An 18,820-nucleotide genomic window follows, 5' to 3' on the forward strand; every position below is an offset into this window, starting at 1 on the left:
GCCCCACAACTTGTAGGTATATGTGTCTGCATATATAAGATATGTTACTGCAGTAGGTCTAACAAAGCATGCCGGTAACAACAACAACAAATCATACTGCTGAAAAATACAAAGCCATTTTCGCTTGGTAGTGTCTCAATTCAAGAGGTGAAGGAGAAGAGCGCTCAGGTACTGCTGTTTTCTTCCTCAAGGAATTTGCACAAGTAGGAACATCTTTTCTGGTATAAAGAGATCACAATACCTTCTTTGGCTCCTATTATACAAGCTGAGCTTTGAGGCAGTGGAACAAAACCTGGTGCTTGAGGCTCTGCAGCCTCACTTGGGTTTTGGACACACAGAGAATTTCACAGCTGGTTTACATCTTCATTCTGATATTCAGACTCTTCTGACCTCCACAAAGCAAGGTTAAATTAAGACTTTTATTAATCTGCAGAGGCACAGACAAACCTAAGTTAACCTGAAAGCAAAGTGTGGGGAATTTCTTATAAAGAACAATTTGCTAGGGACCCATCTACCTTCTCCTTATGCTGCCAGAAGTGGCACTAACGGGCTTACATCTTGAAAGACAACTGCTGCCTTCTCACTGTACTCCTACGTAATCCAGGGATGAAAATAAATCTGAATTTCAGTTCTCATTGGTAATGAAGAGAGAGCAAAGAAATACTTCTAGTTGAGACAAGCTGAACATAGGTCTTTGTGGCTCATGTAGAAGGAGGCTATTTTTAATCTTAAACATGTGGACCTCTTGCCTGAGATCCTAGCTAGAGGCCTGACTTGGCTGAAGTGGGAAGGGATGAAGAGATATCACAATTAAGGACGCTGAATGTAGTCACTCACACATTTTTCCCACTACCCTAGAGTTATACCTGAGTTTTAAAACATAACCTCAATTTCAAACATCAGCCAGATAATATATTTCTGGGTTGTTGGTTTTTTTTAATTGTCTTTGCTCTCCCCACCTTCTGTTGCTGACACGTTTTCAGCCATGATTCCCTCCTGGAGGCTTCCCTCCTGGAAGTGATACCCAAACACAGGGGCTTGGCAAAGCCATGAACAGTCATGGTGCATGGGATCAACCTGGGGAGCCCACAGGGGAACCTTAGGAAGCCAATGAAACAGGCAGAGGAGACAGTATAAAACAGTATTATACCATGGACCTGCCCAGGAATGAATAAGCCACACAAAGTAATTCAGAGCAAAGTTTCTGACGTCTTTCCTGCTTAGCTACAGACACAGGAAAACAGCAGGAACTGTTCTTACTGAGAAGATGACACTTTTAGCCTTTCATTAATCTGTCACTTTGGGCGTACTTTGATAACATATGGGTCGTGGTGAATAACACGGAAGAGAGAAAATAGGGTACATATCTATTTCATTCTTTCATTAATTACGTGGACACACAGAGAAATCTATAGCTTGCCTGGAGAGCTGGAAATTCTTCCGTAGTTCTTCTGCATAAAACCAAGAGACTGCTTGCAGCCTGGTCTTTTTAAAAACAGTAGAAAACACCCCTAATGAACTGACTGCCATCTGGGACTTTGGGGGGTTTCCTTTCAATACCAGGCTGGGCAGAACGAGCTGGGTGTCTACAAGAAACAGTAAATTTCTCCCTGAAACTCAGTTTTATGGCAAATGAGTGCCCTGCACTTTGTGGCAGCTGGTTGGCAGCCCCAGTCCAGTGCCCAGCACAACGTTGTAACCACCACGGTTCCCTCTGTGGCATGCACATGTGGGGACAGCTCAGAAAACAGCCCAAAATGCAATGGCAAGAGAGCGTCACCCAGCCTGCATCACGGTGAGCAAGACACAAATGACATTGGACTGGAACCTCCTTATTCTGTATTTGCAAAACATTCAGTATAACAACACTCTGGTAACAGCTCCTACCATTATCACAGTACAAACAGTAAATATTGGATATGCACGTGCAGTAGCTAAGCTTCTCCTGCCCCACAAATGTTTTGCTGCTTGGAGGTGGAGGAGTGAGGTTATCAGAATACACAGTGAGCAAACAGAGCAAGAGAAGAAGTAACTGAGGAAGGAGAACAGCTTGGGCCAGGGCCCCCCCATGCACGCCAGTGTGTGGAACTGGCACTAACTCCATGTCAGCCCAGAGCTGACCACTCCACTGCACACTGTGCACACATCCTCTCCCAGGGCTTATCTGGCCTCCTAGTGAACCATCTGACACTCCTCCCCTCCTCTATTTGCAGGAGGAAGGGAGGATGCAGGAAGGGAGTGTTTTAGGATAAGTGCCTGACACCCAGCAGCTTGACCCTCTACTGACTCAAACTGCTGACTAAAGGCTGCTGTTGCAGGCAGCCCTCTGTCTTTTTTTTTTTTTTTTTTCCACAGATTATAATTGTATTTACTTAAATTTAATTTCTGATTAATAATCAGTTCTGGTTTTAGCAGTTGCCTGACATTCGAGATTATGCACAGAAATATCATTATTGCTTCTTTGTTCTTCCTGCCCCACGTGCTCTCTTCACCATGCTTGCAAAGTCCCACCACTCACTTCAAAGAGCCATCAAGATGTCTGGGGGCTGTCCTGGGACTTTATTGTGCACCTCCTGTTTTCCCCCATCTCTTCCTATGATTTGTTCGAGATCCTCCCTTTCCACATCACATTACATACATATTGCATACATTCTGTGGGAAGGAACACCTTATTATTCAGTTTTGTGAAGGCCTTAAGTAATTCTGGGTAACAAAAAAAATGACTTTTTTTTTTTAAACTGAACTAATTGTAACTGTTAGACTGATATAAACGATACACGCTGTTAGAAAAAAGCACAATGTTATTTATGGTCTTTATTAACAATCAAAAAAAACCAACAAAACACTGGCCTTTACTATTGTTTTTTTCTGAGCAACTGCTCTTCACTGCTGGTGGGTAATCCCACTGCTGGTTTATCCATTCATGATCACACCTGCACTCTACAGTAGGATTTATACCGGATCTTTGGCTTCATTAAACTGCCCTTACCGATAGTACATAAATCTCCTCTACATGTGGATCTCCACTTCTGTGCACGAAGGGGTACTGGTTCCCGGTGCAGTGGGTGAAAGCAGCATTGGGAAGGAAGGGATTATTTTCAGCTACCCGGTAACCGATAATAAATTGTGTTATCCTCTGCTGTTTCATGGATGCTCGGTTCAGTTATGAGCTTTATCCAATAGATGGCTCCTCAGTAGCAGAAAGCATTCTTCCCCTGCTCTCCTTCCCTTCGGAGAGTTTTCAGTTTGACTTTCTAATATTTACACATCCATTATCTTGCAAATATAGGCATTTTGCTCACACTGATAAACACACAGAAGAAGCGTGTGTGCATGAATGAAAGAACAAAAGAAAAATTAGATGGTATTTTATATATTTTCATGCCACTTTGTCCTCTGACAGTACAGGGATGCATGAAAAATGACAGGCAGGCAGCACTGTGGTCTGGAACACTTCCTAAAGTCACATGCTAAAAAAAAAAATACAACTTCAGAAACACATGAATATTAACAGAATGCCAGAATACCAGCCGTCTTTTTCCCCGAAAATATGAGGACATCTCCCATATCTTACAGATCCCTGACTGAGCAATACTTAAGGAACTTACAGGCATCATTACTCCTCTGTCAATGAAAGATTTTTCACAAGGAAAAAAAATCCCTATGTGTAATTATTGATATAATGAACCAGGAGAGCTCTCTGTAATTGGCAAAATGCCACAGGGTGCAAGTTAATATCATTATGAGTAACACTGCCATTTCTGATATAGGGAAAGTGAATAAGCTTTTGTTGTTTTCCAGAAAAACACAACAAGAATAAGAATAGCAAAACCTGAAACATTAATTACATGCAGACAAACCATGTTTATCCCAGATATTCAACTGTGACTTCCCTCAATCAGAAGAGCAGTTCCCGGTCTTTTCTGTTCTGGGATCTATCTCGCATCTCAAAAAGATCTGGTCAAACACCTGCCAGTGACCCCAGTTTAGGGATCATGACCCCCTGGTCAGACCACACAAGTGAAAAGTGAAAACAGAACACCCACAATAAATAATAAATCTCATAGAAGCCAGACCATGACACTTTAAATCGCTACAGCTTAAATCCCCACACTTCAATGGGGCACAACTATAAGCCCACTATACCTGCTGTTAGCATTTAAAATAATAGCATTCCTAATAATAACATTTATGCTTGAAAAATTAAGTTGCTTTGAAAAATGGGGAAAAGGCACCAGTTTAGTATAAACATCCATGTAAATATATATATATATAAATACATATCTTAGAGATCCTAACATTAACACAATTACAACCATAATAACAACTGTGTAGAGTGAAAAAATAAATGTTTTGGCCCTGTTCAAAGCTCAGCACACAACCACTGTTTACATTTCAATGCTCTAAAAGAACTTGCCAAATGCCATACCTCAAACCAGCTTTTTGCTAGCTCAAAATTGGAAATTTGTACCGATCCACATTTTGCTTACTCCAAAACAAGCTCGTGGGCTCTGACACTATTGCTTCCCCTTACTAGCTAGCAAACACCCCTAAGAGTCCTCCAGCCTAATGGGTATTGAGCAGAAGAACAGGGCATGCAAGGCTAGCCCCATGCTCTGGGGACCTTTCAGTTAGCACAGGGGCCCTTTGTGTGCCCAGACCTTGTCGCAGCACACAGCAGCTGTGGCATCACTCTAAAATTGTGCAAGGAGCAGATTTAAGCCCCAGCCAGTCCCAGTACTGGTGAAAGACAAAAGGTCCATCTTTCCTCCTTTCTCTCCCTCAGGATGCTGCAAGCCAGCAGAACTTACCCTGACCCAAAGCCAAGCATGCAGACTTTACCCTCCTCCTCTTTTTAAAGGGCCAAGTTACAAACACTGAGAATCAGAGTTTGCAACTGAAATACTGACAATGCTTTTCACCACGGAGCAGTTTAAAGCAGGCAGCAGTGATATTCATTAAGCTGTTAATAATGGATTGTGGCACAAAGCAATTTATCAAGTTTCCATTGTAATTAAAATCACTGAATATTTGGGCACTTGCAGTGCACCTAGCTCTCCCTGTTTCTGAAGCTTTACATTTTAATGTGAATTATGGCTCCCTCTCCCAAGAGACCTGCTAAAAAGCTCATTTTAATTGGTATGTTTTTAATTGAGATTACATTATTAAAAAGTGTACGTTTCTAATGATGAGAGAAAGGAGATGCTCGGCTCCCCACTAGTCTCTCTCCCTCTTAGATATAGCTTGCTTATCCCAGTAGGAGGAAAAAACGAAGGGTAGTCACTCCAAAGAAAGTGAAGAAAGCCCTGAGCAGCCAAAGGATGCGAAGTCAGGGCAAGGCTGCCACTGACTGTTGTGGTGCAGGATCTCATAGGAAGATTTTTGGAGAGGAAGAGGAATTGCTGCGATCGTTCAGGCTGCTTTTTAGCAACAGTCAGAGCGAGGAATGCCACGCAGAGATTCCTGCCTCGCAGCCAGCTGACACCGAGGGCACGTTCCAGAAAACCTCTCTTTAAGGCTTCCAGCGACAGAGAATCTGTCATTTCCCATAATAAGGGACTCAAATGTTAAATTACCCTCAAAATCCAGATACAGTCATGAGCGGCTGGGGTTTATCAAAGGCCTTCATCTCTGCTGGCTCCAGCAGGCTGAGGAAAGAGAGGCAGCTCCCAGGACAGCCCGGGCATGGTGGCAAGAAGAGAAGAGCCCCAGTGAACGAAGTTGAGGTTTACTTTTGTGTGTTGAAGTGGCCACCAAGCTCAAAAAAAAAGTAACTTCATGCACTTGGCAACAAAATGCAGACCCCATAAAAGGTTCTTCTGTTGGCAAGATGGGCTGTCAGTGTCTCTTATAGCAGGAGTATGGATCTGCTAAGGTAAGTAGACAGAAGAGAAAAGAAAGAAATATCAAAGGAGTGCAAAGTAGAAACCAACAGTTGAGACAGATCAAGGGAAAAAGCCTCCGGAGATCAAAACATACCAACAAATGGACAAGACGGTTGAACCAGAATGAAATATCATGGAACAGCTTTTTCATAACCGTTTCAGAAAAGGTCATGCTGTATTGCAAAAAGAAGACAGTGCATGGGGCTGAGAGGTTACCATAGGCAAATAGAGACACAGACAGACTAACAGAGAAACATTTCAAGATCAAGCCAGCAATACCACAAGTGCTGCAACTCCCCTTGCAGTTCTGGGAGTGAGTCAGGGAGGAAGGAAGGTGAACCTATAACAGAAAAAAGAAGAAAAGACAAAACATGAAACAAAATTGAAAATGATAAAACCAACAGAGAAAGGGAAAACTCTGCTATTGCAGTTAGGTCAGTAAACCTATGATTTTTTCTAAATTAAGAATTCAGATGCTTCTGTCTAGTTACACATGTCAAAAAAAGTCTCTTTATAGAGGCAAAATACCCAAGCAAGCTATTGCTCTGAATGGAAAGTAAAACATATACATGAAATGCTTCCACAGATCCCCTGAAGGTTTAGATCAAGAGTAAGGTTTAGGGAAAAAAAAGGTGTATGCAAATGAAGATTAGAGGTTATATCCCACCTTGGCATTAAAGGTCACCACCCTGCTATGCAGGAAATTAATCTCCAGATGATTTTATTCTATGACAAGATTCCCTTTGTTTGTTGTTTGAAAACTCCACACTCTGGATGAAGACCAGACCACAGATTAGGCATGAAAAAGGAAGGGCCTTCAGTGACCTAAAGCAGGCTTTTCTGAGAAACTTGGGAGGAACAGACCAAAAGAGTAATATAGAAAAGAGAGGAGGAACCGAGAGAGAGCAGAGTTAGAAAAGAAAGCGAATGGGCACAATTTCAGGGTGAGGATTTTTCCTTTCAGTCAAAGGGACAAATACTGACACTGTAACATGAAGGAAAGCAAACAAAAGAAAGTGAGAAAAGATATGTCAGAAAGTTTTACTTTATGCTGAAGAAATGGCAAAAGAGAACAGTGCTTCCAAGCCTATAGGAAAATGACCTTAAAAGACACATGTAACGCTGCTTAGGCTGGGTATTTTGCACAGATGAGAACATGCCAGATTACTTACTGATTTGGCATGTATCAACAGATACATGACTACATCAGAGTCTGCCCTGAGTGCTAGGGTAGAAAGGCAGCTGGAGATGCTCTACTCCCTTCCTACAAGGAATGGAGCCATGGACATAGCAAAGTCTCACCGGGTACGTGCAACTTCAGTGACTCGATACCTAGCAACATTTCCCCAAAGACACACAAGAAGCCAACAGGTTGCAACAGTCTTGATCCAATTATTTTCTCTGACTGGAATATCAGGAGAGATTCTAACTAAGCAGGGGACAAACTTTATGTCTAAGGTCATGAAACAGCAGTATTGAGTACTAGGTATAAAAAGTATTAAAACCTATGCCACATCCTCCTCAAACAGATGGCCTTTCAGAAAGATTTAATCAGACACTGAAACGCATGCTGCGAATACTCATTACTAGCACAGGATCAGGCTGGGACAAGTGGCCAGCACTGACGTTATTGCCTACAGGGAATTACCACGGGCATAAACAGGCATTTCAATGCTTCAGCTTCTCTCTGGATGACAAGCACAGGGTCCCCTTGCCATCACAGGGGAAGCCTGGGAGGGTAAAGCAAAAAATTCATGAGGGGTGGGCCAGGTCTAGTTTTCAGGGGAAAAGCAAGAGACCCAGGCCCTTTTAAGGAGCAACCATCTTCTTTTTGGCTTCCTCCATTTTCCACCCGTGCTGGTCAAGCCACCACAAAGCTCAGTGACACTGAACAGTCACCGAGTCTTCACCTACAAAGCACAATGAGCGCTTACTCTTATTTTTATGGACACCCAAAACCAGAGCCGTGACCACTCCCCCTCCTTCGGTATTAAGAACAGGAAGAGCAGGGTATAACCACAACAGCCAGCACACAGAAGGAGGTGTCCAAAAGGTGAACAAGCTGTCCAAAAGGAAGAAAAAAAAAGGGGGGGCAAATCAGGAAGAGGATTTTTGCTCTCCCCTAGAACGATGGATTTTGAAAAAGACAGGTTTGTCATTTAATTCTTCCCTCCTCCAATTTTTTAGAAAAATTTAACTGCAGCTGTAATTTGAAAGACTCCTTATACTATCTTTTGGCCTGGATTTTTGATAAACAGTATTTTAAGAGACTGCTTTTACCATATAAACACAGTTTTATAAAGTCACTGAAACCCTTGACATTACCAACAGCTGAGCATGTGGGTTTATTTATTTTTACGCTGGTTGAAAAAAAGCCTTTCTTCAACACCAAAAAAAACCTTCTCAATTAAAAGATGTTTCTCATATGCTGTAGATCAGCAAAGCCAAATGTCCATATCACTTCCTGCACTGGCTGGTGAAAATAGGAGGAAAATGCATGCAAGGCTTATTGACAGAAGTGTTTAAGACCTTCCTCCCTGTGACTCTGAAGGTATCCAGTTGGCCTAAGGACTTTCCATGGATTTATGATGCTGTAGGGTGCATCTGAACCTCCCTTGTTCTGCCCAGCAAGTGGTAAAGATACCTTTTTTTTTTTTTTTTGAAGGCTGTCTGAAGTAGCTCCTCCATACGCCTTACTTAGCAAGCGAGATTAGCTTTTTCTGCATAGATACATTTTCTCAGCATTGTCTGCAAGATCATTCCTAGCAACTCCAGATACCCCAAAAATGTCATCCCTCTAGTTAGTATGAACATCCTGGTTCTCTGATTTCATTCCCATCCTTTGGTGCAAGTCTATGTTCTTGCAAACTGAAGCATGTGAGCAGTGCTCCAAGAAGTCAACAATGTTGCTCAGGTGCATGATGACAGTTTAGAGCCTGGACTGGAGGCTGAGGTGGGACATGTGAGATATCAGATAGGGATGCTGCTCCTGAAGAACTGAAGATAAACAGCAGTGACTGAAAAAACTAAAAGGGAGATTGAGGTATTGGGAAGAGTGTCCCATATGTCAGGTTATTTTGTTATGGTAGCTGCACGTCTTGCTGGAGTGGGGCAAATAATATACACATTATGCCACCTGCCTGTTCCGTGCCTAGGATCTATAAAGTATTCTGTCTGATCCATAACAGAGGCAGTAGAAATGGTGTGATAAGAGCAAAGGGTAATAGCAAGCAGATCTAGTATGTAGTGGCTGGATGCAGGTAATCAAGCAGATATTTGCTATCTCCTTGTGACTGCAGTGCTCGTAAAGTGCTGGGCTCACAGGTGTGCTGGGCTGCAGAACTGGACAGATGCATCAGTAATGCAAAATTCTTCCTGATTCCCCATCATGCCTCAGGGAGGTGAGAAAGTCACCGTTCTCCTTACTTATTCTGTCCTTGATCTCTTTTGAGGAGAGAGACTGCAGAACTGCATTCCATGATGAAAGCACCTCAGCCAGACATGTCAGCCCAAGCCTGAAACCAAAAGATCCTGTTTTGTAGGCCAGCAGTTAATCTTCGGAAAGATAACAACATACTGACCAAGAAATTTCAACTAGTGACCAAAAGTAATAAGGACTTTGAGTTCATTTCCCTCTGAGGAATTGAGGCCTTGCTGTGTTTAAATGCCCACTTAAGAAATCCTGAGGAAGTTATAAAATTCATTAAAAACTTCAGCTTAAAAAAAGAAAAGGAAAGATATTTTTCTTCAAATTTGGGAAGGAAAGCAACTTTGAAGGCAAGCATTAATGGATGGATTTTTAAAAGCCGCTGAATAACTAAAACTCCTTTTACCATAATGCTACTTTTTATCCTGTTAGAATCACCATGTGCTGCCCAAGCACAGAGAGCAGACTTAGCGTTCAGAAGATTTTTAATATACTCCAGAGGAATGATACTCTTCTGCTTAAAACAGCAGAGATACAGGTTTGAGATTTGTGTTCAGACCCCATATTAAGCACAGATTCTCTCTATATCTTTAAAACACATTTACTGTTCTTGGAAACTCACTTCACTTTCCTCGCGACAAAGGCAGAGGATAAGAACAAGATCAAACTGTGAGAACAGCCTTGTGGAACAGAAACGCAGTGTCCCTCCCACAGACTTAGCAAAACAAAAGGACCAGACTGATCCTTCATTTTACTGACTTTATTAATCAATTCAAATGAATTATTTAATATTGCCATATCGTATGTATCCTTAAATGGACACCGCTCTCATTCAAATATAAACAAGTTCTGCTTCGTTTTCTACAACGGCAAGAAAACTGCACACTATTAGAAAGTGTCTAATCCTCCCATCTGCTGTTTCCTTAGAAAAATATTTACTTTTAAACATCTGTACTGCATTTTCCACAGTTCAAACACACACATAGCTCCTGGAATGTACATAGTATTTAGCAAATTTTTAACTAAGTTTTCTTAGTAATTGTATAGTTTTCCCTTGACAAGAAGAGGATCAGACTTCTTCAGGAGGATTACCTCTACTCAACTCATTTCAAGCAGCTCTTGAATAAAATAGTTCATTAGTTCACAAAAAGGAAAGACTCCAGGGAGCTGCTGGGGAAGGAAGAGAAAAGAACAGAGTGCCACAGTAATTAGGTTTTCAGATTGTCCCTTATCCTCCAGAATGCAGGTACATACACACGTCCCTCTTCCCCTTAGGTAAAACATTTAGGGGAGCTCATTGCATGTTCTTCCTTGGGAATCAGGGTTCTAGAGATTAAAGTTGTAACCAGGCCATCATTTCCCAGAAAGATACTAAAAGATACCACTTCTTTAAAGCATGTTACTATAACAGTTGAAGGACAGATACCTCACCTTTACGAGCATTTAAATAGTTTCATTTCAGACTTCCTCAAAATTCAGTTTCCTGACCCACCACCTCATTTTAGCTTCCCATGGCTGGTGCTGGAAGACCAAGGGATCTCCACTCAGCAGGAACCATGCATACCTGCCCGGGCATATAAGCAGCAGGAAAATGGAGAGGACTGCAATTCGTCACCAGCAGTTGCTGACTAAAAGACTTTTTCAGTTTAGACCTAGCACAAGAGAGTACAGAGTATCCCAGGGCCATACCAGTCTCTGGGAGGCCAGGTCATCTTCAGGACTGACAGCACCATACAGCTTCTTTGTGGCTTTACACCACGTGGCACAAGGACAGTGTGGTTAACAGTGCAGCTTTCACTTTTTTCATTTTTCTGTCTGCCTGCTCTGGACTTATAACAAAAGCATTTGGGTAGCCTGTACATCTCCAGCAAAGTTGGCCAGAACATCAACTGAGATGCCATTGAATACAGTTCTGGTGATACTTCTCTCTGCTTTATCACCCTCTCATTTCAAATCAGCTTGAGACCACCAAGAAACAGCTGATCATCATCAGAAACATCATCAGGTCACTACCTCCCTAGCACGGATCATTGATCTTGAATTATGCATTCACAGCTGACACCAAGACCGGAAAAATCAGAAGATGCCAGAAGGATGTGTTGCAACCTCCATGAACTCTCCAATTCTTGTTAAATGGTGCACAGTTTGCAATCCAAATTTTCCCACATATCTGTTGTGATGCTACAAAATTAATGTTTTGCAATATCTTTATCTTGTTATATTCCCACTGTTATTACCATGGGTTAAAAATGAAATTCAAGCCTTTTTCTGTTAAGGGGAGGCTGTCACTTTCATCCCGCAGTTTTAGGAGTTGCAATTTTGAGCACCATGAAAGACTTCTTCATCTAGATGTCATCATTAAAACAGACGGGCAAGTTAAAAACTGAGCTATAACTTGACAGAAAAACTCTTCCATGAACAATGATTTGCATATCAGATTATTAAATGAAAATCTATCAAACTATCATTTATTGAAACAAACAGTCTATCCACCCTGTTTCTGGAAGCATGTTGCCTAAGGGAAAAATTTAAACCTGGGCAGATAATCAGGATAAGGTATTTGAACACTTAAATCCTGCTGGAGTCTTCAAAGTAGGTGTTAAGTGGTGCATTAAATTTGTGCTGTTTCTTCTAAGCAGGGTGAATTTGCTCGCCTGTAAATAGTGGGAAAAGCATTTTACAATAATTTGAATTCATGAATAAATGTAATATATTAAAATTTCTAAAATACGACCACTAAGTGTTTTTGTACATAAGCCAAATGAGTGGAATATCCAGGACTGAAATTATTTGACTGACCACAGAAAGATAATATATAATTAAAATGACATCTGCAGCACTAACCGATGGGTTAAGAGAAAGTGACATCACAGATCTCATATAAGCTGCAAGCGTATTATTAGATCTAAACCTGGCTGTAAAATTACTATCTGCCCGTGGGATTATCTTTAGGCATTCAGAAGCATTGTTTCATTTACTGATGGAACAAGGATGATAACAGGCTGACTTTGCTTGTCACATTATTTTTTGGCCTTTCTTTATTCTTTGTTCATGTTCACTGCAGATGAGAGGAAGACAAGCTTCAGCTGAATCACTTTCACGGAGCCCTTCATTGTTTTACAGTTTGTTCCTTTTTTTTTTTTTCCCAAGAGATAAAAACATTTTTAATGGTGATAAAATCAATGAGGAGTAAAAGATGCATACAATGTAACATCGAGGAATGTGGCAATCTAAGGAATACCCATTGGCCTAATGCAGCACAGGAAGACTTTAAGACTTTGCTTACAGCTCCCGTTATTAGCACAAGGAACCAGTAACTCCTGGTTATATCTTGAACTCATTAAAATTCAATGCCAAAACTCCTACTGACTTCAGTACATACATTGCATCACTCTAGACCTAGGATGCAGGTCATAATTCTTCTTCAACTACAGGGCCATCTGGGACACCTAATCTCTGCAGATTACTTTTCTGCATTAAACTGGACAGCAGCTGCATTTTGATCTGTTTCACATACCATTTTTATGTTCCTGGCAAATTACTAAGTTGCCTATACTTGTAGCAAAACTTGTGCTCCACCAACCTAAAATAGTCAAAATTCTACGAATGGATAACAAGACAGGCGGTGAAGATGGGGAAAAAAAAAGAAGATCCAAACTTTCCAGTCGCTTTTGAAAGCCATGTTAATGATCCTGAACTGCACGGGGAACTTAATATGCTCTCAGAAAGCTGGTACTAAAATGTCTAACTCCCAGTATTTGAAATCGTTCCCATATGACAATTTTGCAAAACAGGCGCAAGTCTAGGAGTAGGTGGGACCACTGCCAGTCATGGACTTGTGCATACACTGTTAAGGTAAACATGGACCTTGTATTTTCCTCCAAACTGTCCTGATACTGGGCAGCTACTGCCATGTGTTATCTTTTAATGAGACTCCCAATATCCCTTCCAATACAATCATAAGTCTTTCCGCTCTATCAGCCACTGAGAGCTGAAAACACACTGCATATGGACAGAATGCTGACTCCTGCTCTTGTCACTAGAATCTCATTTTTCTTTGTTTTCTCTCCTTACCATACCCACCTGTTGTCCTTTATCTTAGTCTGCAATTTGAGAGTGACCATCTCTACTGTAATCAAGGATTTAGCCCCTGACTGATGCTGCCAATGCTACTGCCACAGAAATACATTGTATTAATACAAAACACATAGCAGTTAATACATTAACTACCATTAATTCACATTAGATTGTTTCATTGCCCCTTTTATAATTGATACACAGAATAAATAGCCTTTTCTTGCAGACCCTGTCAGCATAAATCTTTGAGTCAAAACTCTCCATATATACAGCCCCATCAATATGCTATTAAAAGCTCACACAGGGTCTGTGCACTAGAAATTAGGTGTCTGCAACCAGCTTAGATACACCATCCATGTTTCTGAATCATGAATTACTTGTGACTACTCTGTGACTATGCAGTGGTGCATACAAACTTTTGGGTATAAAGAAGGATGGATACAAAGACCTAAAGGCTACTGGGGAGGAAAGACTCATAAAGATAGGATTTAAGAAAGATGAGAATAAGGGGATGATAAAGGACAACAAATATGAAGTGAGATTTCACTGGAGAGAGTGTCAAAGAAAAAGAGTAGAACATGCAACACAGTGCAAAGCAGCAACACCTTTGAAAATCAATTTGATTTTTAAACGTGCCTTAGATATAACACCGTGCAAATTAAAATCCATACTATCCTGAAAGATGACAGCTGGGGGGCTAAGTTCTGAGAAAAATTTGGGATGATCCATCCTCACCTGTGCTGTTATCCCATCAGAACTGCTGTTCATCTCAAAGTGGAAAGAAACATTTCAATTATTTCAATATTAACAGATTCTTAATAGGTACGTTATGGCATATTTCATGTCAATTGATATGCAACACTTGTCTGTTACCTTTACAGTGGAATTCTCTTTGATATTCTTTGTTTCTCACTACACATCCATAATTAATTGGTTAACCTATTTTCAGGGAAATTATGTGCAGTCTGGAGTAAAGAATGGTCAAAAAGGACAAGCAGACCCAAAGAACTTTTGTATCACAAAATTTAAGCACGTGCCTATGTTCCCAATGCGTCATGTACTGAAAATAGAGAGACCTTTATAAAAATATCTGTGCCTTCAGAGTCTTCATAAAATAACAGTGATTAACACACAACAAAAAAATCAGAACTGCCTGATGTCCAGATGAATGAGAAAGAGATGGGCCACAGATGATTTGCTACTAATACATATCAATTATTTTGCATACTGGGTAGAATTTACTACCTTTTTCTTTAACCATCTCAATACTAAATTTTTGCTCTTAATTAGACATGTAGGTTCTTTCTTTTCATTTTCATAAAGAGTAGGAACTGCCATAGGGCTATATAAAACCCATGTCAGCTCACAGGTAATGACTGGGTTGAGTCACTCTGTGGGGGGCTCCCCTTTCTGTTATTGTTAAGGAAAGCCAGCACAGACAAGACACCTGATGAAGATAAGAAAAAAAATTTACAAGATGAATCCTTCTGGGTCTAGAAACTGGGTTGGAAAGCCATCCCAGATGCAACATTTTCTGCATCCTTATTTGGACAGATAAAGCGAGAGAAGCAGTCTTTCTTGTAATGCGTTAACAGTTCTGCATCAGCACCAAGACTGGTTGATGGTACATAGAGCTAAAAATGAATAAAATCTTCACTAAATTGCTTTGAACGTTCAAACAGACTGAGTTCACTTTTTCAACTGAGGCTTATGCCACTTCCAGTTTTTCCTCAAAGCATTTGCTTATCCATATATTTATCACACAAATGGTTTTACCTCAGCTGCATCTTGCTGGTCTCTGAAGACAATTGCATTTTTTATAGTTTGGATAAAAAATCCATTCAGTTCCTTTTGTTTCTTGTTTGGCAGAATTCGAAGCAGTGGGATCATTATGAATGGGAAAGAAACTGTAAGAGATTTTAAAGAAGAAAACACTGAGGCAGAGTGAAAAAAAGCATGTAATATCCCTTTCCTTTCATTAATATTACAAATCTCATCAAGTGGGATGCATTATTTTTGTGAAAGCTGTTTTTTCCACTTTCTCTCTCTCTCTTTCTCTCTCACTTTTTTTTTTCTTTTTTTTTTTTCTTCCACCTCTATATGTTGGTACAGGGTTTCCTTTTAGAAATTCCATTTTGGCTGGAACTCCCCTGCTGGATAGTTGCCTTCCAAGTTTTCCCTGACTTGCAAGTCTTCCACAATGCTTCCAGATTTCAGTTCAGCTTCTTGATGCCACAGAGCCAATACAACAAAAGGAAGAATTACTTTCACTGCCTACTTGAGCAGTTGCATACAGAACGTGGAGGATCTTGACCCCATTTAGCAAGTTATGGCACTGATCCATACAACTGTGTAGTAGTAATTCCCATTTCCAGCTCTTCAGTATTTGGATATCGGTTTACTACTTTATTTTGCTTCTCTAAACAGACCAAAGACTCTTAAAGTAGGATGCTACTACAAGGATGGTCTCCAGTCCATCGCCTTTATAGTCAGGAACTAGATAACAGAGTGAAGTCTTGTACTTGAATAAACCCCTTGTTAAATCATGAACAGCTTAAGACTAACAAATCAGTCAATTTTCAGAAAACCCCTGTTGCCAACGGGGCAACGCTGTTGAAATTCAGACCATGTAATTTACTAACAGAAGGAAATCAAACACTTTCAGGCAATCCAACCCCAAACTCTACACAGCAACTTTCTTTAATGGAGGACGCTGTAGAGGCTAGGGACATATTTCTGTCCCTTCAGAAATTAGTCATAAATCCCACTTTGCAATCAGGTTAAACATTAACCCCAGGACATTTTGGATACACAGTTCCAGAAGGAAACAGATCATGTGCTGCTAGTATAGGTGCAATCTGTAATGCCAGCAGGATCAGATGGGCACAGGAAACTTTGCCACTGCGCCACCTGACACTACTGTGAACAGGTCTAGATAGTAACACAGTAAAAACTTATCAACCTTGATTATGCCGCAGCTTATTCAGCTATAATTCTTACTGCCATTGTGTTAACAAGGCTTCCATCACCACGAAGCCTTAGTAGCATTCATGACCTAGAACTAAATCATTTCGTACCCTATTCTTGTACTCCCAGTCTACTCACTGGGAAAATAAATGCATTCTCTTGAAGACAGCCTGTGCTGGCTCTTACCATCTTCATCCTTTATAGTTATCAGCCAGGCTGCTGACGCTATTTAAATAAGAATTTAGAGGACTTACGCTATCTGCTTATGCTTCTCTACTTCTCTTCTGGTTATTAGCACTCTTTTGTTTATGGGTGAGATTTCAATCTCTACCAAGTAAAGAGAGTGCACAAAAACTTTGCTCCCAGGTTCCCAAGGGCCACACTTTATTTATAACATATAGATTAGGTTGCTGTAACTCTGTTTGAAAACAGAAGTGTAGCCCACAGGCTACAGGTGCCAGAAACCTTCCTCTCAAATCAAGCTGGAGCGTTGCCTTCTGTGACTCTTGGTTTCTGGAGGAAGTTGCATTAATGATGACAGGAGCTGTAAAGCATACCATGAAAATCTAGAGGGTTTCATGGACTGTAGGCTGAATTCTGAACACTTCTGAAATAAAGCTCACAATACATCTTCCTGCTCCTGCTTCCGTATGTTTTGCAATTTCAGAATGACTTTCAGAAAATTACCATAATGGAGTAGACAAAGGTGGACTGTACTTACGGATTAGAATAAGAAGAGGCTTAAACAAAGACATTTCAAAGAATGTTCTGCAATTCTTAACAAAGGGGTCATCAGGATTCTTCTGAGAGTCCACCTGTGTACCAAAAGCTACGCTACCAACAACATCCAAGGTAAAGCAGTTGTAACACCTGCATTAAGAATGACAAATCATTAGCTACAACTTACATATCCATGAATATCTTGCTTCTACGAACACCACATAACATTAATTTTTGTCTCTGATTTTCTTTTTGCTTTCAGATTTGAGCTTTGCCCATGGTTATTTCCATCATTCTGACAAATGCTGATGTTTAATAACAACTATCACCTCCTCTCCCTCTACAAAGTGAACATGTTTTCATATAGCTCAATAATTCTACTAGTAATTTATATATTTAAAAAAAAAATACTTCATTTTTTATTATCTAGAAATCTAATGCAACAGAAATTCAGAAGCATTATTGTAGTATACCTGCAAAAGAGGTAATCTCTTTCTCAAAACTGCAGAAACAATGTCTCCTACCTGGCCAGTCTGAACTCTCACAAGAGTCACAAGAAGTCCTTAAGTAAAATTTCCTATTAAGGATTTCCTTTGAGTTCTTAATAGCTCCTTTCTAATGCAAAATCCTGGTCAAAACCAAGGGGAACTGTCTCTAAGTGAAGCCTGTATCTCTGCAGAGTGGCAGCAAATGCTTTGAGAACTACAAATGATCTGCAGACCTTGGCATTGAAATTTTAGAACTTATTGAATCTCTCCTCACATACCTGGCTATCTATCCAGTTGTCTCACCATTTTTATTTCTAATGTCCCTTAGCAGCTATACTAGTTTTGAGATAACGGACTAAGAATGTGAAATATCCTTGTAATTTGGTTAGTCTGATCTGTTGATCAAGTCTGCAATGGCTGATTTTTGATGTTTTTCTATGACTGTTCTTTTCTACAGAAGGCTAATATCAAATTCTCTGATGTTTTAACTTAAGTAAGCATGAATCAAGAGGACAGGACTCAGGCCCAGTATATCCTGTGTGTATACTGTGAAGCAGAACATCTCAAGCTATAATCCTTGGATCACTGTCATTCTGAGGACACCAAAGCTGATTCTAAAGATAACAACAATGCTGCAAAGCTAAGTAACTTGTTTGGATTTTCAACTCTTACACAAAACAAAAAGGCACTACTGGATGTTGAAATGTTAAAAGAGGGGTTCTGCAATAAAACAATAATCTCAAAAGCCCTCAATCATTTTCCTCACCCAGTTATTGAAAAAGCTTAAACCCTACACTTTGAGTTGTTGACAAAACACAAAACGGCTAAAGCCAACTAATGTACAAGAAGACAGAAGGTTGCAAATAGGGTACCTACAGCCAAAAAATAGCTCCCAAGGCAGTTTTGGGAAACTGCAGTGCAATGAGAATCACATTTATAAATGTCGAACTGGCTGAAATGGTAGTATGATAAAATAACTGGAAGAACATATTCTGAGATGGTCAACATCATTCATTTCTACTTTCAAAGTCTTTTCCAAAGTGCCTCTTGAGAGGTGAAACCTTATCATGGATCAATAGCTAAAAGACCAGGCAAAGAAACAGGACAAATGGAAAAAAGGGAAAAACCGAGAAGGACTGAAAAGGTCAATTTTCATCAGAGTACTAGGCTAAATGCAATGTATCTCAGAGTCTCATAGTAACTCCTCAGATATTTGATATAAAGAGATCTTTGTGCACACAGACACTTGCATGCAC

At 40.3% G+C, this 18,820-nt stretch overlaps 1 protein-coding gene across 6 annotated transcripts in view; it reads right to left on the reverse strand.

The window, feature by feature from the left end:
- TBXAS1 (thromboxane A synthase 1) overlaps positions 1 to 18,820 on the reverse strand; it is a 247,195-nt gene that overhangs the window by 76,448 nt on the left and 151,927 nt on the right. For all 6 annotated transcript variants that reach the window (XM_013173135.3, XM_013173133.3, XM_066997785.1 and 3 more), the window contains 2 exons: positions 17,078 to 17,226; positions 15,166 to 15,296 (listed from right to left, as the gene is read on the reverse strand). In XM_013173135.3, the coding sequence (XP_013028589.3) occupies positions 15,166 to 15,296; positions 17,078 to 17,226 (280 nt within the window). The remainder of the gene's footprint in view (positions 1 to 15,165; positions 15,297 to 17,077; positions 17,227 to 18,820) is intronic.

Source organism: Anser cygnoides, chromosome 1 (assembly GCF_040182565.1).
Source record: "Anser cygnoides isolate HZ-2024a breed goose chromosome 1, Taihu_goose_T2T_genome, whole genome shotgun sequence".
NCBI lineage: Eukaryota > Metazoa > Chordata > Aves > Anseriformes > Anatidae > Anser > Anser cygnoides.